General features: G+C 46.8%; 1 protein-coding gene across 1 annotated transcript; it reads left to right on the top strand.

Moving 5' to 3' along the window:
• On the top strand, nt 1-24836 carry SLC41A3 (solute carrier family 41 member 3; the record flags this gene model as incomplete). Its single annotated transcript, XM_082487621.1, has 10 exons — nt 1-291; nt 10846-10953; nt 11776-11847; nt 12650-12794; nt 14889-15035; nt 17628-17772; nt 18491-18570; nt 20383-20517; nt 21326-21474; nt 23932-24836. 10 exons carry the CDS (start codon nt 1-3, stop codon nt 24115-24117), a joined length of 1458 nt encoding a protein of 485 aa, XP_082343747.1. The 3' UTR covers nt 24118-24836.
• Between the last annotated feature and the right edge of the window lie 1556 nt (nt 24837-26392).

Raw genomic sequence — 26392 nt, forward strand, 5'->3', positions numbered from 1 at the left:
ATGAAAGGTGAGGAAGTTCGGCAGAGGAGAAAAGAGGGCAGGACTAGGAATGGAGAGCGATCCAGGCACAAAGCAAAGAGCAAGGGTAAACACCGAGAGAGCCGACTTGGCAGCCAGGAGGCAGAGGATGTCTCTCTGCATGCACAGCAAAAGCTGTTGGCTGAGGAGAAAGCGGCCATGGCAAAGTCGCGGGAAGAGTCAGCCATCGCAATTTGCCTGCAAGTGCTCCTGCCATACCTCCTAGCTGGGCTTGGCATGGTCTTGGCAGGCATGGTTTTGGACTATGTTCAGGTAAGGCAAAGAAACTGATCTGATGTACCTGGTATGGGATAAGTGAGGGGGGACTTTTCTTCAGGGACAGGGGATTTGCTCTGGGGATGGCAAAGTAAAGGAGGATTTGCAGCAGTTTCACACGCCGTGTCCTTCAAAGTCAGCTATTGTATACAGCTCTCAAGAGACAGCACGTGGTGTTTTTCTGGCCCTTTTTCCCCTTTGGAGATAAAAGACAATATGGTACTAAAGAGCAAACGAAGGATCTGAGGCACCTGTGTAGGAAGGTGCAGTCCTGTGCAAAGATCTCATCTTGGTCCTGGGAAGAGGGTGACTGAGCTGCAGCTCCAAGAGCTGTTGTGGCATAGCACTTTCCTGCAGTAGATACACCTGTATCACTGCTGGTTGTAGCTCTGGATAGTCCTGCATCCCCTGCTTCATCATGCAAGGAGGTAGCCAGCACAGCACTGTTAACGCTTCATACAACCAGCCCAGCCTGTGCACCACATCCTTTTCTAAGGCCTTGTAGCAGATGACTCAAACCCTTAAGTCTTCTTCCAGTGTGATTTCTGATTCTGTAACAGTCAGGACCAGACCTTTCCTCCTTATGGTGCAATAATACAGAGCTTTAAGGTACAGGTCAGCACCTAATTTTAGAGAGTTTAAAGCTGCAGTTAATTTCCAGATTATAAATTGCTATGCCTTTGCACTCTAGGTGATTCTCACCGCTGTGTGCCTTTTTGTTAACCCCTGTTATTTGACTAGCTAGCTGTTGGGTTAGACTGCCCTGACCTCTCTGATACAGTGACACTGAAACTACTGTGCTTGCATTGACAACTTTCACAAATCTGGAGCTGTGTTCTTTTGCTATTAGCCCTGGGCTGATCTCCCTGAGCTAGAAGAGCTATAAAGGCTTAAGAGTGACACAGTATCCTTAACTGACCTTAGCATGTACTCAATACCCAGCAGACTAGTCAGATCAGAAAACACCAAGGCAAATCCAAAACCCAGTGGCAAACTACTTTTTGTCTCCTAAGACATCATTCCGAGAGTCTTGAGAAACCACTTTCATTTTTATTTTTCAGACTCTTCAGACCTGCCCATTCCTGTGGATCTCTGCCATTAAATGCGTGTTACCTCCTATTGTGAGGTATTAAAGCATGAAATAGATTGCAGATGGGTTTGTGATGTTAAAGGAGTGTTTTTCTTTCAATGTTCTTCCCTTCGAGTATTTTTTTTAGGAGGAACTGGGGCACTAATATAAACAGAATGTGAAGCAAACCTCTTACTCCTCTAAAACCACAAAAGTCTGGTTTCTGTTTTATGCAAATAAAGAGCTCACAAAGAGCTTTCATGTTAGTGCTTAGAGCCTGGGAAATCAACCCATGCAACATCTCATAGGAAAAACAGGCCTTTGGCAATTAGCACAGTGACTTTTCGTGCATGATCACGGACTACTTGAGCATGTCTCATCGTGGACTCATTGCTGCTAGGAACTGCCCTTCCTTTCTAAGCCAGTCCTGGCCTCAGCCCCTGCTGCTGCTGTTTCTGTGGGGCAGCAGGAGATGCTGTGAGGCTCTGGATCCCAAGCACTCTCCATCTGCTTGCTCCCAGTCTCTCCACATAAGCTCTCGTCTCTGCCCTTGCCTAAAGTGGGGAAGAGAGGAGCACGGTAAGAAACAAAAATTCGCAGCCTGATCTGACAGAGGACTAGCAGAGTCAGGAGTGATAGTACTCCAACAACTGCGATGTATTTTCCCTGAAAAGCATTGTCCTCCCATGAGTCTAAGGTGTCAGGATAGTGCTATCTGTTGCTAACTGCCATGTTGTAAGCGCACTCGCTGGTGTCCCTGTCCCTTCTTTGCAGGGATGATAAGGTACATCTGAAACTGTGCTCTTTGTCATCTTTCTGTTCTTGTTTTGTGCTGTGGCAGTGGATGGAGGCCCTAGATGAGGGTCAGGGCCCACCAAAGAAAGAGGCTGTTACTGCTTTGGCTCCTCTAGGGCAATGCTACCTGTTGGCTAGTTTGCAAGCGTAGGGATACGGTGTATTTGTGTGCAGAGAAGGGCGGCAGTGTACCGCCCCGAATTTTGCCATGAGGAGCGATGGGGTGTTTTGTTTTTTTTTTTTTTCCCCCAACTTGTTAGAATCTATTTCCTGCCGTTCAGCAATGCTCTCTTTCTTCTTAAACCTGATGCATCTCTTTGCAGACAAATATGGTATATCTCTGCCAGGAAAATATGATGCATCTCTTTGCTGACAAATATGGTGCAGATCTTTATCAGAGGCTCCTTAAATGCATAAAAAAATGACCCAGTGTACACACACAGGTCACCTGAACCAATTACCTTCTCTGCATACTGATTCATCGGTTGAAGGCTTTTTATGGTGCTTGCTTAGAAACAGAGAGAGCCGAAGCGTGATCAACTCAGAAACCCTGCCGGGCTGACGCTTTGGTACAGGATGTGTTGCTGCTGTATTTTTTAATGGTATTTGAGTCATTCAAGCTTATTAATATTTCCTTTACATTAATATTTCTGCCTGTCAGCAATCCAGTTGGCAGATAGAGTGGCGTATGGGACCAGGTATGCACGTTATCAGACCTTTGAAAACCTGTGGTAGTTGTCCAGAAATTGTCCTTTATTTCCCTGAAGCCTCTGTGAGTTTCTAACCAAAGCTGAGCCTTCGTGCAGTCAATTCTCCGTTCCTGGCTGGCATAAAGAGAATGGGTCATGTGTGGTTATTACAGGATTTTCATTAACCTCCCTCTTCCAGCTATTGTGAGCTTTTTTTCCAGTTAGATTAGCTGAAATATACTCCTTGTTGGCTTTCAACTAACCAGACCATTGTTAGGTGGAAGAGACACAGGTATGCACCAAGCCAACTGGGAGAGGAGAAGGCTGTCCCGAAATATCAACCTAGAAAGCAGCAAAGGACAGAGTCTCCCAGCGGTAGCTAGGGCTTGTTTTCCACCTTGCTGTGCTTGAAGAGAGATCTGCCGTGCCATCTCAGCCTGTTCGGCTTTGTGCTTTAGTTTGTGTGAATTCAGACCACAAGAAACACACCCTCCAAATGGCTGAGAGCTTCCTCGGTTCCCTATTTATCTGCGAGGCAAAAGCATGTCTTGTTCTGCGCAACCCTGCCAATGCATTTAGCTCCAAGCCCGGGACCCTGTCACAAGGACAGAGTCCACGAGCCATTCATTTTTACGTCTCTCTGCAGAGAGTGTGAGGGAAGGGGCTGATTAGTACAAAAAGTGTTAGTAAGGTAATGCAATTTAAACATTGAATTCGAACTGGACTGAGAAACCTGTATCTTTTGTGCCTCATTGAATACTTGCTTTCACTCATTTGCCTTCGCTGGGGCATGGCTGGATTTGAACCCGTGGTTGAACAGTGAAAAAGCTCTGTTGCCAATGTACTAAACCAATCCTATACCCTTTCATCCTAAATTGTGCTTTTAAAGCTCTTTGACCCTCTGATCCAATTAGTTTGCCCAAATTAATTATTAGAAAGGAGCCCCAACAGAATACCCTGACTCCCTTTCCAGTGTGCGTGACTTTGAGCTGGTCTTTACTGAGCAGGACACAAATTCTTTGGCTGTATGTGGCCATGATGCAGCTCTGTTCTTGACCTTGTGTCAGCTGTTTGACCCTGGAGACTCTGGGCGGAGACCCCCTCTCTCAAATACAGTGTCTTCCTGGGAGTATGCAGAAGCAGTGCGTTTCACTTTAGGACAGGATGGGAGACCAGCTCGCAGCATGCCACGGAAACGTTCACCCTTTCTCTCCCTTGCCTGCGGTGTAGTGAGATTACGGAGCTACCTTAAATAAGCCCTGGCTATGACTCTTATCTTGGCCTTTGCAAACTAGCAGAAAGTTGAAGTGATGACAGCAGATAAGGGTGTTCGCTTTTGAAGCTTATTGGCTGGTTCTCTGTATTTTTTTTTTCCCTGAAAGCCAGTCATTCAGAGGTATAGCTCGCATAGACCGATTGTTACATCCTGCGGAGAGCATGGAGGGGACAAGAGGAGCTGGGGTCTAGAAGGGCAGATCTTCTTCACCAGCCGGCTTAGCTGTGTCACTCGCCTGAGGATGAGACCTACATAATATCGTCAGCCGTGAGAAATGTGGACTCGTGCTTTCCTTGACCTTTCTTCACCTTGAAGAAGAGCAAAATGGATCCTGGTTGTTAACTCCCCACCTCCTCAGCCTTGGGACAGTGAGAAAAGTTCAACATCGCTTATGGTGGGAGTGAGGGAACTGGGGCCGGTTCGCAGCAGGCTTACATATTAAACCATCGTATCAAAGGCGAGCTGCAGTCTGACAAGAAATGTAACCTGAGGAGAAAGGACACTAGTGCGTTTGAGCACGCTGAGGGATTCTTGTATGACCTGTCACTCTTTCAGTGCTGTAGCCTAAGCAGGTCTTACTGGTTTTTACCGAGGTAGTGGGAGCTGAATGGGGTGTGGGCTCATTTCTATTCGTCCACAGGCATCTCCGCAATCTTCTTTTCTCTTTTTTAATTCCCCTCTGGATATAAATCGGAGAAAAAGTGTCCGTCAAGTTTGCTGCCACCTGGGCTCAACCCAGCTGAATCAATTTTGGAGGATACCCTTGCTGCGACCCTCTGGACGTACTCCTAGGAGGAGGAGAAGAAGAAGCTGAAGCAATTTGGCATCGTTGCTGTAGTTTGAGAAAAAACATTTCTTTCGACTTCAGAGAGAGCTACTAGGAGGATCTGTGTGATGTCCTGATCTCCCCCCATTTGCCCCACTGAGCATGGGGTAATGGTGTTTGACCATGGTTGTCACCCAGTTACAATTGGAACTGTGCTTCCATGGCAAGAAGCTGAGAGGTTTCACCTGCAAGTTGACCAGGTCAGCCAGTGGATTTCTCCCAGAGACTTCATTCTCCATTGCCTCCCAGATTTTCGTGCCGTTCCTTCTGGCTGGCTTGGGCATGGTAGCTGCTGGCCTCTTGATGGATGTTGTTCAAGTAGGTACATGCGGTTAGGCAACTTTGTAGTGAGAGGGTGGGCTAATTCACTGACCTTGAGTGTTTGTGCGTTTTTGTTTTTAATGTGTGTAGTCCTAGCAGCCAGTCAGCAGGATGGCTGTAGGCTTCTCCTGTGCTAGAAAGACGCTATTCATCTTCTTTAAATCAGTACATGGGCTGCTTGTAAAGTGGGGTAGTGGCTTTCAGACAGGCTGCCTGACCCTGCCCTCGGTGCGTTAGGCTGGGTGCTGCCTTTACTGTGTCTCGCTAAACACTTCGGTGGTGGCTGCTATGAAGCAACTGGGATCAGACTGCGGCATATTCCCCTATTGCATGATATTATTTCTTTCCTTCAAAAATTGCTGATAAGGAGATCCAGGTCAGGGTTGTTATTAACTACTTGTCTCACTTAGAGGCAAGTTTATGCTTTCAGTTCTTTGCAAACAACCTGAAATAATCTTTGGTCTAGAAGGCATTTAGATACTGCGAAGAGAGTCATGCCAGCATAAAAAGATTAGCATTGCCTACAAACTGAGTGCTTCTTGGCCAGATTCTGAGGTGGGTGTAAATTTGGACTAACTTCCATCGACTTCCAAGGAGTGCTGCTGGATTTACACTGTTGTGCCCACAGCCAGAATCTGTCCCATCTGTCTTTCCTTTGTACCAGTGGCACAAATAGAAATGCAAAATTTGATCTAGTTTGGGCATCTCATGCCAGTGGATTTACAAATCAAAAGGCTGGCAGAGTCTCCCAAGGATATATCATACACTCTGAGCTCACTGGAGTACATTGGATTCTCTGGCATTAGTACCACAGCAGGAGCTAAATATGGATACTTGAGTGTTTGGAAAGACAATATGTTGCTGGTTTTTTTCTTGCAGTGGAAGAAACAAAGAAGGCAGAGACTTTGAATTAAAGAGGATACAAGGAATATCAAAGAAGGGTTAACTGGAGTGGCACACACTGTTGCTATGCTGTGTTTGTCGTCTCCACCTTGTGCAGTGCTTAGGCACAGACCTGTCTTGCAGCATTACAGAAGTTCTCAAACTACCCAAGATGTTATGTTAATAGTTAGCAGTTATCTCAGAGAAGGATAAAGACATAGTATGTACCCACTTTATAGGCTTGGCAGGTGAACAGGTCTTTGTCTAAAAGAAATCGAATGCACTTGCTAAGAATTGGGATCTGTTAAAAAATGTAACTGTATCCAAACTGATGGAAAACGTAAGCCATGCATACCTATGTTGTGTGTGTCCTTTAAATACTAGAGTGTGGTCTGCTTTGTGTATTTGTTCACTAGACTCTTAGAAATGGGGTCATGCATGAAGCACAATAAAAGGAAGTGTATTTTTTGGTGATGGTGTTTCCGACTATGTTGAAATAGAAGCCATCAGTCAGTGGGTTCAGCTCCCAGAGGAGGGAGCTAGTGCATTGAGAGTCACAACTGGCGTAGGAGAGATGTCGGTGAGGTAAGCTGCCATGGTATCAACAACCCCATATTTGAAAACAAAACCAGTAGCTGGGAAAATCCAGAGATCTTAGCCTTTAAATGGATTATTCCTCTGTGCCTTTTTGTCTTTGAGCTGCTTATTTTCAACTTTTCTTCCTGCAAGTGTGAGAGCTAGAAACTCACTGTCCTGTCCAACTAAAACCTGAGACTAAGTTTGTTTGCTTGAGGCCAGGTACCATCAGACTTGTATTGGTGCTCTTGAGGGCCTATGCTACTGAAACTACAGGTTTTTCTAGTCCAGGAGTCTGTGATTTGCCCATTTTTCAGGGGATGGTCTGGCTGAGGAATGTTTTGCCCTATTTGCAGTTGCTGCAAAACATTCTTAGGAAACTGCCTTTGACAGATAGATATATGAATAAGCTCAAGGGTGGTATGTAGAGCACACGCGTGAGTTTAATGGTGCTGCTCCTGTTTCGTTACATACAAAATATTTTGAAATAATGTGGTTCTGTGCTGGAAGTCCAGCTGGCTCTCTCGTTTGCAGGGCTGATGTTGTTGTAAAGAGGAGAACAAAGTGGAAATTGCTTGTTTGTGTCCTGTCAAAGTTTTCAGGATTTTAGCAGTTTCTGATCTGTCCTAAGATGAAACCAAGAACTGTTCATCTTACTGTTAAAAAAAAAAAAAAAAAGAGCAAGAGAGATTTGTCTAGACCAGTTGACTCCAAGGCTCAAACCAGGGTCTTTCATACTGAAATAAAAGGATGCCCAAAGAAATAGCCATTTGCTATTTTCTCTTCTTGGATGTGCAGATGATGCAGTCTCTGTGCAGAGCCGGTAGCATGGCGTGGGTCTTTTCTTGCTGGATGTTTCTGCCTCTGCTCAGTGATCCCTGGCCAGCTGGTTGATCTGGATTCCAGGCTGGCTGGCATTGCTGGAGACCTTGCAGGGCCCTGCCAGCGTTTGGCTCGCTACTTTACAGTAAGGTGAAGAATCAGATTGAAGCTGGACAATTTCAAACCAGAGAATGCATGAGGAAAGCTTCCCTTTCATTCTTCCCTTCCACACCACTGCAGTGGGATGCAGTCCAAATAAAAGTCACAGACATAAGATATCCCTGTCCTTTGTTGATAAAAGCCCATGAGATGATTAGCATTGAAAAGGATTTTGAATTGGCTTGCGTTTTACAGTCCAGGTTCTTTTGATCTTTCTGTTGACTTGTTCAGGGCAATGGAAAACCTCTGAGGTTTCTTAACTGCTGCCATGGGAGGATGAATGCCCTGGAGAGGTAACAGGACATGGCTGGGACTGTGAGGACAGTGTAAGGAGGGACAGCGGGGCTAGACTGCAGCTGGGGAGACTGTCTCAGTACATCATAGCCTCTCTTCCTCTATGGGACCCCATGAGCAGGTCCAACTGGCATGGGGACCGGCTTCAATGGATCATGGGGTGGTAACCAAGTTTCTTTGGAGCTGAGCTTTAGGGCTGTAACTCCATTATGGGGATGTGAAGTGGGAAAGAGTCTCTCTCTGGCTTAGTGTCCCTGTGTGGGTTTGCGGTGCTGCAGAGAATGTTTCTGTTCCTTCTAGGCCAGTTTTCATCTCGAAGGACAGAGATGCTTCTTAGGCTTAATCCAGCTGTCTTCATTCAGGCAGCTCCTTGCCTGCACAGCTCTAACCTGCCACATTCACCTGCTCCTCCAGCTGACAGTCCTGAGAGGCGATGCACAGGGATCATCTGTTTATTTTGTATTTCTGCAGTCTCTAACACAATGGAGTCCTGGCTACTGTGGTATAAATCATTATGAATCTGCCCTCAGGCTCTTGGTGAGTCACTAATGAGACTCAAATGGAAGCAATTAAGTCCATTTTTTTATTAGTACAGTTGTGTGATTCTTTATTAATTGCTCAAAGCCTTTCAGTGTAATTATATGTGAGGCAGAGTCCCAAAAAATCATACCTCACATGCTGAAACTTCTGTTATGATGGCTTGAGACCTGCAAAATTCATCATGAACACAAAAATTGGAGCTTATGTTGATGTAACAAAGTCGTATTTCCCAAAGGTGACCAGCACAGAAAATACACACAGTTGAGTTTTTCTGTTGCTTTTTATGTATGTCTTTTTATGTGCAAAATAGGCAAGGTCTTAAATTTGAATGTCTGCACACCTGTGTGTTTTAAATGATTGGGTTTTTTTACATTGTGACTATGAAGTCTGCTTTTTCTCCTCTTTCTTTTGAAGGTGTCAAAGATGTGTTTGGATCTTTATTCTTAATTAAAGAGAGAGGAGAGAGAGGGATTTGAATCTTTAAAAGAGATGTCCGCCCCTAGCTTTTCTCAGGTATTTAAGTTCCACGTTAACAAATTCAAACAAAATTGTAGTATGTCAAATAAGGTGACTATTCTCATGTTGTCTGTTATTTACCCGACAGTAACTTACTTTTAACATCTTGAAATGTGCCTGTTTCCAGGTCACCACTGCCAGGAAACGTGCCTTTTTCTATTGATAATGTTTTCCCTGTTATCTGCACCTCTAAGGGGTGTCTTGCACCACGTGCTCGGGGCTGGCTCAGCCCCACTTTCATTCATCCTGACTCAGAAGGAAGCTGTGAGGTCTTCCCAGCAGACAGCCACACCACAGGCTTCCCACAGCTTCCCATGGCGCCGCCAGAGCAAAACACCGAGCTGTTACACCCTGTATGTATTTCCCAACAGGCTGATGGCTGAATGTGTCGACATTTACTGAGTCTGTCCAACCTCCTGGATTTTCAGGTTTATAGAATCCCAATGGATATGAAGAAGGTGGGCAGGGATCTGTTGTTCCTTTTGTCCTCTAGTGCCAGAATTCGGGACCGTCGTATAATTCTAGCCAGTGACAAGTTAGAATTAATGAACAAGTCAATCCTTCACATGACGTGTAGCTAAAAAATATAAAAAATTTTGCCACAGGATGGCACCTGGGTTGGAGGGGGGAGATTGGATGAGTGCCTGAAAGAGAAATCCTTTGGACACTGGTAAGTGTGCACAAACAACCCCCCACCCCAGCTCAGTACCCTGAGGCAGATACTCGTAGGCTGGAAAATACAGACAGGAATTATCCCGTCTACTTGTCAAAATTGTAAATTCTTATTTTATACGTCTGAATTTGTCTGCTGGTGGAGATGAGGATAGGTTAGATGGACCTTTGGTCTGACTCATTGCAGCTGCTCTTTTTGTCTTGTATTCTGCTCTTAGATGTGGGGCTAGTTGGTTTTACTTCACGGTGAGCTGCTCTGTTCCGTGATTTCATCCTGATGTGAGCCTCTCTGGCTACAGTGGGACTTTGCCAACATCCTTGAATGCACAGGGGGTGAATGAATTATGTTCCAAGGCACTGTATGGTAGATAAATTAGAAAAGACGTGTTAATCAACAAAGTTTCTTAAGGTTTCAGATCATTTCTAGTGTTGCAGCTGATTCAACAGCTTTGTACAGTTCAGCTTCAGAGGAGCAATGATAATCAAGATATTGGCCCAGCAGTTCAGGCTTATGGGATATCTTAATTCAAAATCCTTTTTCCAGCTGTGCTGGGACTATGCTTGGTAACAGGAAGATTTAGGAACTGCCTGTGGAGAAGAGATACAAAAATCTCCTTCCCTCCCACCACCAGTCTTAGATGCTTAGTTAGAAGTTTGGTAAAAAAAGACAGACGCAACTTTTTGTTGTTAGATCGTTTCCAGATCTTTGTGTTTGTTCTTATGAGTCTGGATAGCAATAGGCGTTCCTGTATCTAGTGTCAGTACAAAGGATGGAAAGCACGCTGTATTTCATTTGGCTTGTGAACCCTAATTATTTTTCATGTTGTTCTTGGCTATTGCTAAAGGCACATTTTAATTTGTGGCTTTCCAAAATCTTCTGCCGCCCTCAGGAAGAAAGTTCCTTCCCTGTGCATGAGATCAGAAAGAATATTGCAAGCTAAAAATTCCTTTCTTCACTCCCAAAATGCAACCAGCCCAGGGCAGCATCTGCCCCCATGTGCATAGCAGACACCTGTAGAGCAGGTGGCGAGTTGGGAACCCACTCCCCTTTGAAGCAACAGCATTGGACTAGTCAGCATCACAAACTAAGGTTGTTGCCTTTGTTTTTTTCCAGCACTGGGATGTGTTTCGGACAATCACGGAAGTTTTTATCCTGGTTCCTGCCTTGGTTGGCCTGAAGGGTAATCTTGAGATGACGCTGGCATCCAGGCTCTCTACTGCTGTGAGTGTTATCAAGGTGGTGGTGGTGTGTGTGTGGGGAGGGGAGGGAATAGCAGGAGACATCAGGAGATTCTGCTTTTATATAACAACACTGTGTATGAGACATGCCCTTTTCTGCTAAGTAGAAGCTAGTGGTGTGTGAGTGTTAAAATAATGTGTTTGCCCTCATTTTGTAACTGGAACAGAGAATTTCCATCTGTGCTTTGAAGGTGAATTAATCCCTGGGTGGCCAGTTGCTGATATTTGGGGCCCTGCGACACATGAAGGAGACAAAGCCAGGGCTTCAGAGCTGTCAGCTTCAGTATTGGATTGCATTTCTGATCCTTGAGAGACCCAGGGCTTCCCAGAAATCCTACCTTGGGGGGAGCAGGCTGAGGCTTCTTGGAACCTGCAGTAGCTTTTGCTTCTCTGGATTTGATCTCCCTAAGCGGTTCTGTTTACTTTGGTCTGTTTGTATTGCATGTCTTGGGAGAAACTGGCGCTTAACAGAGCAGGTTAGAGGTAATTAAAGAGGAAAAAGGGTTTAATTTGTTCAGCTTTTGGTCTGTGCGGGATGTGGTGGATGTGCCCACTCTGCCATTAGCTGGGTGCTCTGCAATGCCTCTGCACCTCCATGTGAGCTTCTGATACCCCTGGGACACTGGGCTGGAGCATGATGGAGATGTATCAAGAAGGAAGTGCAGGGAAGGGTAGGAGATGCCAACCCACACTCGCCTCTCTCCGGCTTTAGCAGCCCCTTTCCCACAGGGACCAGGTGAAACTGCCTTCAGCAGCCACCTGTGCCACAGGAACAGGTTTTCATGGTCTCTCTCTTGGCTCCTAGGCTAACACTGGACAGATGGATGATGCCCAGAAGCAATGGAAAATGGCCACCTGCAATTTAGCCCTTATCCAGGTGAGTCACTTCAGCTGGGAGAGGAAAAACGCCCTTTTCTCTTGCTATGCTGCAGCCCAACAGCATCTGTTCCCAGCAGTGCTGAATCCCGAGTTGTTGATTTGCGGCAGGTATTCTCAACAGAGCCAAGCACAGCCAAGGTCTTGACCTCCAATAAAGCTCTGTGTGGCCCCAGAGCTTGTTGTTCAGCTGCAAAACACATCTAGACATCCATTGCCTTTGTGGACAAACTGAAATAATGAAAAAAACTCATTTTGCAGGGGGATCTGTGGCACAATCCCTGTTTCACAACAGCCCCTAGATAAAGCCTGTCATTTACTGGCAGTGTTTGGGAATCAGCCTTGGGCAGAAGGGGAGAGATGGGAGAAATGTGACTCTTGTAGCTCTTTCTGCTTGTTAAAATCCAGCAACCAGCCTAGAGGTTGCACATGGCAAGGCCACAGGGCTTGCAACACGCGTCTGTGTGCTTTCCCTTATCTCCTTCCACAGCTTTTCAGCTTGCTAGGAGAGCTGTGTTGATGGAGAGCCCATTTTTGTGTTGACCAGGGCTATTCCTTTGCTGATGGACTCAGTGTCCTTTGCTGAATTGTTATCTGCCCTTTGCAGGCCTCCAGAGTTTTTCTCCAAACTTTGTCAGGATTTTTTTTAATGTAGTGGAGCTTTACAGGGATGCTGCTTAAATAGAGAAGCAATCAGCATCTCTGCAAGGCTTAGCTTTGTGGAAATGCTGTGGTTGCATGGAGCCAGGACTGCCTGGGAGCAGATGAGGATGATTGCTCACCAGCTGTCTTTTGGCCCCCAGGTCCAGGCCACCGTGGTGGGACTTCTGGCTGCTGTGGCTGCTGTGATCCTGGGAGCCATCTCCAAGGGCTCTGTGGAGCTGAGCCAGGCTGCCGTGCTGTGTGCCAGCAGTGTGACCACAGCTTTCATAGCTGCACTTTCTCTTGGTGAGTCGTTTTGGTTCCTCGGATCAAATATGCAGCACTCAGGTGCAGGAAAAAAACTGTCCCTTCTGCCAGGGAGGTCCAGCTGACATCCCTTTGGTCTGGCGTCGGGAGGAGGGATGCAAGGAGCATTAGGCCTGTGCCTGCTGCTTTCACTTCCTCTGCATCCTGCCTTTGCTTCTCTTCTCCCAGGATCTGTTGTTTGCTCGGCTCTCGGCGTCCACAGCAGCAATCAAAATGTCCCACTTCACCTGACACACCAAAAATGCCACGTGCTACGTGTGGGTGTACATACACGTGGACACACTTCCTCCATGTGTGCCATGGGTGCCGTGTTAGCCATCTAGACTGGCCCTTTCCTAAGGGAGATTGAACAAAACCTTGCACAAAGCGGGGTGCTGCCAGGCTGTTAGCAGGCAGTGCCAGACTACGCTCGGGATGGACTTGAGTCCCCCTGCGGAGGATTGTGGCAAGCCGTGTGGCTTGCCCGCTGTGAGCTCTAAGCCAGGCTGTCCGCTCCCCTGGCTATTCACCTTGCAAGGGAAACCTGATGGCGTGGAGGGATAGGAGCTGCTCTGTGTCGCCTGAAGATGATCAGTTTCGAGGTCTGCCATACGAGGGCAGCATGATACCCTGAATAGAGGGAGCTGGCGGAGTTGGATACAGCAAGTTTTCTAAATGAAAGGGACAAGTTAGAGCAAGTGCATATCCTGAAGCTGGAGTCAAAGGGTGATTGTAGATGCCTTTGATGAAAAACATGGGATGAGGCAGTTGTTAAAAGAGAAAAACAGCAGCCCAGCTTTCATTAAACTCTTCCCTTCAATCTCCCAGCTTGGTGTGATACAGAGAGGCTTTGCTGCCGTACCATCACAGGCTTTGAGCTAGCATTAGTTTCTTCCCTGGACATGGTCACAGGCAGCCTGTGTGTGGGTGTGCATGACGGGAAGCTGCTATTTTTATGACCGGGGAGGGAAGGGGAGTGTGGGTGCCTGGGAGGGCTTTTGTGGAGAATACCATGTTGTGTGAGGATGTGTTTCTGTATAAGGTATGTTGTATCCAGGAAGGTAGACATGTGGCATTTCTTAGGCAAGAGCCGATGATCCTGTGCGCACTCAACTTTGGTGGGCCTGTGTGAACAGGCACGGAGAGGTTGTGAGCTGGAGGGAACCACCATTTCTGAGACTTCCTTTGGTGCATCCTGTCAGCCACGGAAGGACTTTAAAGAGATGGAATGTGTCTTGTCTCAAGGCTGCCCTTGCTAGTCATGCAGCAGTGGAGGCTGGCCAGGCAGGGTTTATTCCAGGTGGCTCTTCCACAAGCCTGTAAGAGATCTGATGGCTGAGGGATTCCCACATGTTCGTCAGGGTTTGTGGTTTGTGCTCATTTACTTACCTGGGCAAGCAAAACTTCCCTCTTCTCCAACAATGCTGAAAAGCAGCTGAATTTTACAGGTGCAGCTCAGAGGACAGGGAAAGAGAAGTGATGTGGGCCACTTCTATAACCCCTTGACTCTGGAGATGCTCACAGCATCAATATCCACCCAGTGCAAACTAAAGCAGCCCCAAAGACTCTAGGGCACGAGGGGTTAGTCTGGTGGCTGGGCTGAAGAGCTAATTCAGGCTACTGTAAGGAAACTCTTTTCTCCATAGTGGTTCGAACTCAGAGAAATTTTGGTCTAATATGGAAAATATCTTTGTGCTGTGGAATCCAGAGCAGGGGATGGCACCAGGAGGCTGCCGCATGCCTGCTGTGTGCTTATCTATGAGTGCGCTTCTGTGCCTGATCCTGCTTCAAGGCAGCAAAGATTAGGCTGCTCAGAAGGGGAGCTTCTACATTTGGGCTGCCTGCCGGTATCTCCTTTGATCCCTGGAATTTGCTTGTGTGCCTCTGGGCCTTTGGGCAGTCATGCCCTTCAGGTTGGTGAAAGCAAGAGGACAAATTCCTGGGGATGTCCAATCTCCAGCTGTGTGGTACCGCTATGGGCCATCTGCTTCTTGCTTTTCCCAAACCCCACGTCCCTCTGGGAACCAGAACAGCAGCTCTGGGGTGAAAAGCAGCAGAATGCATTCTCTGATGCCTGTTCTGTGTCTTCTCTAGGTCTGGTGATGATTGGAGTGATCATCGGAGCAAGGAAAGTTGGGATCAATCCAGACAATGTCGCCACACCCATAGCAGCGAGCCTTGGAGACTTGATAACCCTTTCCCTGCTGGCGGGAATCAGCAGTACGCTCTTCAAATACATAGGTACGGTGTTCAGCAGGGATTTGCAGCTCAGCAAGGGAGGGAGGAATCCTTGTGAAATTATTGCAGGGCGCTTACCCATTTCTGGGATGTTTCAGAATGGAGGCTGTCATGCTGCTGGGGTAGAAAAATGACCAAAGAGGCTTTCTCCAAGCTCTCTTTTAGTAGCAAACTGGAAGGCAGAGCCTAAGAAACACAACCAGGATTTGTCAAAGAAATGACCAATGTGTATTGCATAGCCTTGGAACAGAAGGTTGACATATGTGACACTGACTCTTCCTGCATCTGTCGCTAGCCAAGCATAACTACTTTCTGTGCATGGGTAATAGCAGGTCCTTCCTCAAAAAGCTATTTCAGGGTTTTGGCATTTGTAAAATATTCTTGTATCTTCTCATGTGGAGAGTTGTGGATGAACAAGATGTTATCATCTTGGAGGGAGGGAGGCAGCGCTGCATTGTTTTATGCTCACAGGACTCTGAGTAGGAGTTGTGGCTGTGGGGCTAGCTGTGCTGCTGGGTGGCAAAAAGATGGGCACCTGTTGACACTGAAGAGCTCAAAACATGTTGCAACGTGGCGATATATGCCTGACTGTTGCTCTAACCTAGAACAGAAACAGGAAAATAAAAAGATCCAGCAAACTCAATACCATTTGAAATCCGAACTGTTGCTTCAGACTGTGAGCAAAAGCAGCAAGGCAGCTGTTCTCAGTTTGCATAACTCATTCCATATGCCTGCAACTGAGGGAGTGAAGGAGCACACGCTGCAGGGAGAGGCCCATAAATCACTTCCATTGAGTCCTCCTTGAGCTTCAGAGGTGCATTTTTTAATAGGCTTTTTTCCATGATGCCATCACACCTGCCTCTGTAAAGCTAGTTTGTCTTTCAATCACTACACCTCTGATAATATCTCCCATGGAGCACATGGCAGAATAACATGATAACCTTTATGATTGTGACCAGAGAGCATTTGTGATGTTTTCATAGTAGTTTAAGTAGTCTCTTGAGATGGAAAATACTCAGCACACAGACACCGAGTCATTGGGTCCATGAAGTGAAGCAAGGAGGAGGAAGGCGCTGTTGATGGTGATTGAATAAATCCATTTCCCTCCCCAGTGTGTAGTGAGGAACAGGTCATGCTGTGACAACTTCTGGGTCCTACCAAAATGTATCCTTCAAAAATACCAGTGAGACTGTAAAGTTAGGAGTACTATGCGCTGTTTGATGCAGCACTGTCTTCTTCTGCAGAATACCCTTTCACCAATGAAGATTTTCAATTTTTTAAAAGTCAACGCTGGTCCTTCCCAGTCCTGCAGAGTGGAGATACCAACTGTGCCAAAGGGTTGCAGCTTGCTTATGGGCTGTATGTGAGAGAATGTGGCAGAACTGGAATGTGGAGACTGAAGTCCATTCATGCTCTGAGGAGTCTTTCTGTGGGCTTTGATAAGGTTTGATAGACTCCAGTGCTCTGTGTATGCATTATTTAAGAAGGAATTGATTGCCCGAAACAACAAGGAGTTGGAGGTAGGAGATCCAGTAGAGCAGCTAAGTCTGTCATACAACCCATCTGTCCTAAATGACTCCAGGTGGTAAAGTGGACTGACAAAACAGCAGCTATTTACACACCAGAAGTTGTTGCGTTTCAGTGCAAAGTAAAGCCCCACGTAAAGAGTGCACCTCTTTGTGTAAGAGCTCTTGACTCATGGAAGATACCATCACATCAGTGCTATCTCATCCAGGTAGCCGGAGGCCCTGGCAGTGTCATTTTGAAAAATGCACGCTTTGAGCCTGCTTCATCTCCCAGATTACCTGCAAAATCTGCATTACAGCCCGCTGGCTTTGGCCCCAACACAGAGACCAGATGGAGAGCTTTGTTGAAGAAGCATTTTTATATCAAAAGGGTTGGCATCATCCCCATTGCTTGAAGGTGTTTCTCATGCATCTGAGTCATGTTTATTTTCTTTTAGTGCTGCACATCTACATATTTTTTAATTCCTTTGCTTCTAAAGGTCACTCCAAGGTTATGCCCAAATGGAAAAAGCACCTAATGGAAACATGCAAGCTTGCACAAAAGAAACCCTGGATCTTAACTGGCTTAGACGTGCAAGAGACCATTTGTTCCTATAGAGCTGACCAGCTGCTCAGCAATTCTGCTAGCTTGTCGCCAAAAGTACTTATTACCTCTTGTTTTAGGTGAAAGCGTGAAGTCTCTGTCCGAAGTGTGATACAGCCTGCACACAGGAGTTTCCCCCTTGTCCTGCTGTTTGATTTGTACCCTGAAGCCAGAAATTTTGTAACTTTTTGTCTTGCTTAGTTGGAGATGGAATTGGAGACTTGCTCATCTTCAAATATAACTTGCTTTGAATCCTGCTGATTTTCAAATAACATCCTCTAGCAGTGAGTTTCGGGGGTTAATTATGGATTTCTGTGGTAGAGTGAGGTGGTTTTGTGGGGAATATCATGGTTCGTGTGATTTTTCTGCTGACGTAACTCAGTCTGAGTGAGAGGCCTGCTGCCTTTCTTCCAGACTTTATGCAATATCATTTTGGAAACCTGTGAAGCCAGGGGCATTTAATTCAAGCTTTCTTTTCCTCCCCAGATGTGAAATACCTTTCTCCTCTGATCTGTGCTGTCTTCATTGTCATGATCCCTCTCTGGGTTGCTATTGCCAAGCAAAGCCCTTCCCTTGCCGAAGTCCTGAAATCTGGGTGGCAGCCGGTCATTGTTGCGATGAGCATCAGCAGGTAAACTGAGGAACTGCTCCCGAGCCCACACACATATGCGCGCTGCGGAGAGACCCCATGCTCATTTAGAAAGCCATCAAAAGTGAAACTGGAAGGGACCGGAGAAGGGTATTTTTTCAGTGCTTCTCAGCTATTGGTGGTCCTTCAGCAGGCTGTGAAATTGCAGAGAAGGGGCCCTCAAATGGCTTGAAAAAGCAAGTCGTCATTTTAAGTCTCACTTGCGCAACCATGCACCATGTGGGTGCAAGGCAGGAAACCAAAAAAGGAGATGATGACCATCACAAATAGTCAGACTTAACCTCATTTTTATCCAGCTGAAAAGACAGAAGACTGGTGAATGTAGAGCCAGCTAGTTCATTCCACCTGTGCTACATCTTTCAGACCCAGCTGAGATCTAGGACAGAATTTTAAAAAAATGCTAAGACAAGTATGGAAGTGTAGCAAAACTTTTGGAGAGGGTGCTAAAGCTTTTCCTGGCCACTGTCAGTTTTGCTCAAGAGTGGGCAAGGAGGTCTTCCTGATCTCATTATGCCATTAACAAAATCTGTCAGACTATCTATTGGTGAAAACTGAGCTGTAAAAGGAGTAAATGGGGAAAAGTCCAGCCCTGGCAATTGGGAAGACGCAGTAACTCATCTCAGTGTGCTATTTTCACAGTGTAGGAATTGCCCTGGGAAGAGAGATTGATCCACCCTCATTGCCTGTCCTTTTTTAACAGCATTGGTGGTCTCATCTTGGACAAAACTGTAACTGACCCAAACTTTGAAGGCATGGCAGTTTTCACACCTGTGATTAATGGTAGGTTGGGCAGGGGGGGGTTATATGCCTGCTTTCATTTATACCTCCGCCTCCTCCCCAAGGGCATGGTATCCACTGTTGCCCCTACACAGAGGTCTGTGTTCAAGTCCCTGCTCCCATCATGAGTGGAAGTGAAGCTACCGGTCCCCATTACATCCCTACTTACTCATATCTTGAAGCACCTCTGGAGCAAAATAGCAGGCAGGGCTGAAAAATACTGGCAGAGCTGTGGGAAACACTAACAGCATGTGATAGTTGTCCCTGAGAGCTATGTTCACACCTTTACTTTCATAACATCAAACCTACTAAGGATGTCACAATAAATCCATTTTCCCTGTCTCTCTCCACTCAGCAATTTGAGCTGTGCAATCATCACCTATACAAATTGATGATAAAGATTAGTATATTAAGATTACATAAGTGTGTGCATATGTATAAAAAAGATTATATATAGGGATTTTATATATATATATATATATATATCAATGCCTTTTGTGTGTATATTTGTATTTGTTTGAAGCTTCACAGTACTTTTATACACACACATAACCAGTACAAACTGCTGGAGATGCTGGCATCACTGAGGATCCACTGGGTTATTTTTCTGCTATTGGGCCTGGCCTGCAAGAACATCACGTTCCAGGGGAAACCCATGTTCCTAGGGCAGGCTTGGCCTCAGGCCACCCTCAGAGCATGGTGTCCCCTTGCAGTGTCAGAGGGTGTCACCCAGCTGTCACCTTACTGGATCTGCATGAAGACAGCCACCTTGCTGACAAACTCTTTCCAGTATGGTTAGCCAAAGAGCCTGATTAGGAAAGTACGTCAACAGCAATTTAGTTGAACAATGATTGACCCAGACGTCGCTCTGTGGGGGCGGGTGACCTGTTTGGCACAGCTGGTGGCAGAGTTGTGCAGTGCTCCGTGTCTTTACACAGGTAGCTCTTCATTGCGTGTGCCTGGGAGTCCTGCAAAGTGCAGCAGTGCACGATTCAGAAAGCTCCCATCTTGAGCAATGTTGAGCCAATCTTAGTATTTTCACTTTGATTCCACTCTGGTAAATCTCACATTTAATGATGGGGCATTTCCTTCTTCAAGGAAGGGAAAACATGAGAAGCCCGTAGGATCTGGCTCACCGTTATCTTTTCTGTGGCGTTTCTGCCCTGCAGATACTCAGGGTGGTGGAGGTTTGCTTCATAGATCTATTTTCTGCTGGAAAACATGGCTGCTTTTTCATGTTTGCTACAATTAATCAGTCTGGAAGGAATTAATTGCCTTTTAATTACCAAACATATTTGGGCTCTGATTCATTCTCATATGATTCCTTCCCGTTTAACAAGTGTGTTAGATACCTTCAGACAGACATATAATCACTCTCTGTGATGTTTGTTGTCTTTTAAACAATAATGGCTCTCTGGATGAGTAAATCTAAGAAGTGGCCGTGAGCAGCATCTGCCATTGCCTGCGCTGCTTTCCCCAGGTGTTGCTCACAAACTGCGTCAAACCAGGTGTAATTACATCATCTTCAGAGGCCACGTGGCATTTACAGACGGTGCTGGGAAGCAAGGGAAAATGTTTCCAATAAAGCAGTCAGAAAGAGATGATCACTGGAGCCTTTCTGATTTGTAAGAGCTGTTCCTGCCAAGTGAATAGCGTAGCGTCAACATGTGGGACCAGGTTTTCTCTTTCTCTGACTGCTGCTCTTAGTGAAGTTCTAACTGAATGTAGATCACCTTACCTTGGGCTAGGTTTTAGACTGATGTTTCCTGCTGCATTGAAGGCGGTTTACAGGTTTACTGTGTTTTGTTCTTGTAGGTGTTGGAGGGAATCTGGTCGCTATCCAAGCCAGCCGTATTTCCACATTCCTGCACTTCTGGAGTATGCCTGGAGTTTTGCCATACAAGATGAGGCAGAATTGGCCCAACCCATGCACCACATTCTTCTCATCAGGTAGACCTTGAACCCTAGGTGTCCGTGTCTCAAGGTCTGTCATCACAGATAGCTCCTTTATCAAGCCTGGTTGGTGAAGGTCTAGGTGGGTTTCAAAGGCAGAACCCCCTTTTCCCCTTACAGGGAAGATACTCAGATTGGAGAGGAAGCATCTTTGCAGTGGGCAGCTTGAAAAAAAGCTTGTGGTATACTTGCTTACTGGCATGCAAAGAAAGTGGCCTTCAGGGAGCACTAAAGAAAGTAATTGAAAAAAGAATCTCAGGTTTGATCTAATAGAATGTCATTTTAACCATGGCCAGCCTAGAGCCATCACCTGTGGACAGAGGGGTGAACAGAGCATAACCTTGCTGAAAATCTACAATTCCTCCATCTTCAGCAATGGATAAACCTAAGCATCAGCAAAACTGGATTCGGGTCTGTTGTCTTTTTAGATTACAGGTTCCTCTTAATTTTTCCTACTAGGTTGGGAGTTACTGCTAAAGCAAACTAAAAACTGGGAAAGTGGGTTGCAGCAAGGCAGAGAAGAAGCAGTGGGAGGCAGAGAGCAGCTGAGAGGAGTGTTCGTAAGTGGAGTGGATCAGCGTGGAGCACGTCTTTGGCACATAGTTTCAGTGCTAGACAAAGCTGCTGGGCTGATACTGCAGATGCTCTGGATTGCTGCGTGATCTAGAAAAGGCGTTAGCAATGTGGTTGGTGGGAGGAGGCAGCCCCAAGTCTATGTACCAGCATTAAAATAAGCAGCTGTGTCTTGTCCTGCCCCCACCATCTGCAGCACTGTCATCGCTGTTTTTGTCTCTGTCCTCTGCAGAGGTGAATTCCAAGTCAGCCCGAGTCCTGTTCCTCCTGGTTATCCCAGGGCACCTTGTGTTCCTGTACACCATCCATCTGCTTCAGGGAGGCCACACGTCTCTGTCCTTCACCTTTGTGATGTTCTATCTGACTGCTGCTTTGCTGCAGGTAAACCTCAACTTCTCATCCAAAGGGAGCCGCTCAGATACTGTGAAAACAAAACACTCTCCAGGCTAAACAGGAGTCACAGTAAAACTTCCAGCAGTGGCCCACATTTCTAGTCCTTTCAGGTGTGCTTCCTACCAAGCATCATCTATCTTCTGTGGAATTCCCAGGGTCTGGTTTCCCACATGAGCATGACTGCCCTTAAGTGTGAGTGAGGGGTCAGACATGAGGAGATGAGGAAGAAGTTATCATCATCTGCTGTGCTGCAGTAAGTGTGCAGAGACACACTTAGCAAGGAGGTACCTCTTGCTGTAGGTGGTACCTTGTTTTACCATGTTCACTCCTTGAGTCTCTATGCCTCAAGTATTTCTATTACTGCCACTGGTCATCCCAGTAAGGGGTAAATGAGAGGCTGTGAACCCCAGCCAGCAGATTTCCCCACTAAGTTTGGAAACGAGTTTCACGTATCATGGTGAAGACCTGGGGATCCCTCTGGGCAGGGCCATACGGGTCAAAAGCGAAGGGAAAACCCAGGCCTGAGAAGTTCATCTTCAAAAGTAAAAGTTCTGGGTAGGCAATAGGCAGTTTCTTCAATGTGTTCTGCCTGTTCCCTTCCGCTGTTTACCCTGCCCTGTAAGCTTTGTCATCTCGCTCAGAAATGCATGTGGCTGTTGCTTAAACTCACAGAGGCTCTGAGTTCACTTGCCCTTTTAAATCAGTGATTCATTAATTTGCAGGGTGAGGTAGCTGACTTCTCGCTTTGCCTTACAAGCAGCCTCATGTCTGTGGGTTAATTCCTTGTGTGTGTAAACAATCAGTTTTTCTTGACCTTTGCACAACCCTAAGACCAGCCACAGCCATAGTTGTAAAGGAAAATATTTATTCTTCTCTTTATGCATGGAGGTAACTTCTCAACCAGAGCCAAGCATGAAAATATGCAGAATAAATGACAGCATAAGGACCAGAATCCCAGCAACGCCACTGACCCTGAAAGATTCCCATGGAGGCCAGCAGAGGAGAATACACTCAGCCTGGTTCTTTCTTCCCCTCCATTATACTTTATAAAGAAAGACAGAAAGAAAGTGAGGGGGAAGTTTGGGTCAGCTGGAGGAAGCCCAAAGAGAAAGATCAGAGGCCTAGAAAATATGACCTCAGAGGAACGATTGGATGGACAGGGGTTAGCTAATCCAAAGAAGAGAGGCTTGAGAAAAATCTGGTTAACAGCCTTTAAACTATGAAGTTTCCGTAGGGAGGGACAGAATAACATTTTCTCTATGGTCGCTAGGGATGAAACGTGAAATCATGGGTGTCAGATGGAAAACGGCAGATTTATGTTAGATCTTGGGGAGAAAGAAACAAGAACAGGAAAAAAAAAAAGCTATGGGAACGATTGCTTAGAGTGTGGTATCTCCATCTTTGGGGGTTGTTTAGCTTAGGTTAAACAAACGACCATCAGGAAAGATGTGGGCATATTTGATCCGGTATTGGTTGAGACAGAGGAATGGTCTATATAAAACTCTTGAGTTTCCATCCAGCTTTAGTTTCTATGATTCTGTTATTTAATTTGCTTCCCCTGCCTCTCCTCCTACCTCTCCCCCCACCCAGCTTGCAGTTTTCACCTTTAGAAATGCCGCCTCTGGCTTTGGTTCCTGTTGTGCTGCGGTCTCCCATGGAGGGACCACAGATGTGGGGTGCAAACTCTCTCTCCCTTCTTAATTCAATTAACTAGACAGTCTTTAATCTTTAACCGAAGTATTTTTTTCCTCCATCTGTTTATCGGAATTGGGAATGAAATAGGAATTAAAAGAAATCACAACAAAGATTTTAAAACTGTTGAGATGAAAAAAAAAGAAATTATTCTCTTTTTTTAAGATGTCAGTGCTGCTTGGGATAACTTTGATGTAAAAACTGCCTCAAACTCCAGTTGTCCACTGAGACTTTTAGGAAAAACAAAGTAGACGCGATCTGAATTTCTAATGGCAAAGAGGGATGAAGAGAAAAAAAATCTGGCTACAAATGTATCCTTTGGGGAGTCCCTGCATATTCGCAGCAGCCCTGTTTCTGGTGGACTGAATGGGAGCGCTCCCATTCATGGTGTGGGGAGTGGGAACTGTACCTTTGGGAGGTGCTTTCTGGTGTGGCCAGACTCCCTTTTTTGGGGCACACGATGCTGGTGAGCTGTTTGAGCGTGGTCCCCACGCTTGTGTCTGGCAGCGTGGGCCGCGGCACCACGGGCAACGCCAAACAACGCAGTGCCCAGGGCCATGAGCCAACTACACCCATCCCAGCGCATCTCCATCCCGCAGAGAAACAGCGATTCTCTGGGGAAGTTGTTAGTTCTCCGTGGTCCCTGTTAGCTCGGGTACCTTGGCCGTGGCCACATCGTTGTGGCTGAGCTGAGGGAGGCTGCGCATTACCTTCTTGCTGCCTCACAGCAGGGCCTGTCTTGCCTCTCCTCAGGTGGGAATCCTGCTCTACGTGGCTGACCTAATTGTGCGCCTTATGTGGAGGAAGGCACTGGATCCGGATAATTTCTCCATCCCCTACCTCACTGCCCTGGGGGATCTCCTGGGCACTGGATTCCTGGCCATCTGTTTCCGCCTGGTTTGGCTTGTCCATGGCGCAGACATGAACCTGGGGAACTGAGAGACCATGCGCTGCTCCGCTTTACTCGTGCGACACGGTGCTTTCCTCTGGGACAATGGGGTACTTGGCGATAAGCACTGGGTCACCCAGCTTGATCGGACCTCCCCTGCCATCCCTGACGCCCTGTCTGCCCTCCTTATCGTGCCTTAGAGCTGGGCTCGCCCGCCACGAGGAATCAGCACCCACAGACTTGTGCCCTCACCAGTGAGCAAGCCGGTTTTAAGCAGCGCCTGCTGCTCATACCTGCACCCAGCAAACAAGGCATTAAGGAACGTTTGGGCCATTTGTAATGAATGAGCATTTTGATCGGTTTCTGTCCCTAGCACACAGCCCATGAGGCCGCTACAAAGTCTGCCGAGGTCACTGCATCCGATCCTGCAAGTGGATGTCACAACATCTCTGTCGGAAGGGAAATTCTTTATTCACCCCCCTTTTGTCTCCCATTGCATCGCTGGAGGAGGAGAGCAACCAAGTCTTTAAACTTGCGTCCTCTCCATCACTCAGATGCTCAGGATCTGATGCAGTGAGCTCCCTGGTCGCTTGCGCCCAGCGGGAGGTTATCTAGGGATAACACCTACCTGCCCTGGCATCGTCACTGTTGCCTGACCAACAAGCTGGATTGATTGCATTTTGGGGGTAGGAGGGTTTGTTTTTACGGTTTATGAAACGTCCAGTAGTTAAGATGTTTATAAAAACGCACACACAAATAAAGTGGTTAAAAAAAGGTAATGCTGTGGATTTGCGGGTTGTTTTTTCTTGCCATGGCTCTGTCTGTTTCCAGGTCAAACTAGTCAGGTAGAACTTCTTGCTCGCTTCTTTCTCATCCATTCAGGGTTGGACAACACAATTTTAATAGGGCTTCAGGAAAATCAGTGTTTCCTAGCCAAGATCAGCCTTTTGCAGCCCATGTGTTTCAGGTTAGAATTAAAGCCCATTCCCTCTCCCACAGTTGCCATCCACTCATTAGCAATTGCACTGCGATGAGTTTAGAATCTGTGCGTGTGCATAGGGACGGTTTGGGCTGGGTGAGGACTTGGCACGAGGATTTGGCAAGTGGCTTCTTAGGTCCTTGCTCCAGGGTGGCTATCTTGTGCTACGAGGAACACATCAGGGAGACCTGTGGGGCTGAAAGCAGCCGGTTCTCACTGAAATTGAAGAAGCAGTAGAGTCCTCCAGATAATAAGATGCACACAAGGCAAGGACGAGGATCAAACCTTTGAAAAATGCTACTAGGTCTCAACTTTAGTAATTATCTGCCTTTGTATGTGCTGGAGCAGGGAAAGGAGGAGGTCAAGTCTCCCAGCCTGCTGGCAGACAGATGCCTCGTTCAAGGACCTGCCAGCTTTTAAATACTTAAATTTGAGCTGTGTTGGGTGCCTACTGGCCTTGGGTGTTTCTTTGCTCCTGGTGCTGCTCCCATCTCCCAGAGCGGCTGCAAAGCTGAGGCCCCTGCACAGGATCGACACGTGGCTGAAGGTCCCTAACAGCAAAACCTGTTCAGCTCTGAGCTGCCAGGGGTGGAGGAAAGCACTCCCCGAAAAAAAATAAGCTGTCACCTCCCCCCTCTCAAAGCCTCCTCTTCCTTTTTTTGTGGCAAAGGATAAATTACCCCACGCTGGCTGAGCTGGAGAGTATGCGCACACCAGCTTCATGGTAGGGGAGGTTTCAGCATTCGAGGCACACGCTCCCCCCGTCTTGGGCCTCGCTGCTTTATCTCTCGCTGCAGCCCGCGTGCTGTCAGCTCCGCTCGGCTGCGCTGCCGTCGGCCCCGAGCACGCGCGTGTGATAATTGCAGCAGCAGCAGCTGCTGAGGGGGCTGGCGGGGAAAGCAAAGCAAGCGTCTGATTGCCGGTCCCGGTTTGAGGGGGTTGCATTAGGAGATACGTACATATATATTTTAATAAGTTGAGATTAGCATTTTATTTTGTAAACCCTTATTAGCTCCGATTTGGCACCGGCTTCTGACAAATAACTCCTCCTGCCTCAATGCCAGCGTCTCTGCTCCCCATCTTACTGCATGTCCCCGCTGCCTTGGAGAAGTCCTCTCCTGGCCTTGGTGCTTTTGCTGCTGACGTGAGTCAGGAAAGGCTGATCTTAAGGCTGAGCCTCTGAGGATACCCCCGCTCTCTGCAGGTTGCCAGACACATGAAATTCTCTCTCTTTTAATAGCACAGCTTTGCCCATGCTCCCTCCAATCCCCCCAAAGCCCCAGGCTGGAGCCCATGGCTGGTGTTGACTGCAAGAGACCCCAGTCACTCTCCTCCAGCATCAATTC

Source organism: Vanellus vanellus (genome assembly GCF_965231255.1).
Source record: "Vanellus vanellus genome assembly, chromosome: 9".
NCBI classification, from domain to species: Eukaryota; Metazoa; Chordata; class Aves; order Charadriiformes; family Charadriidae; genus Vanellus; species Vanellus vanellus.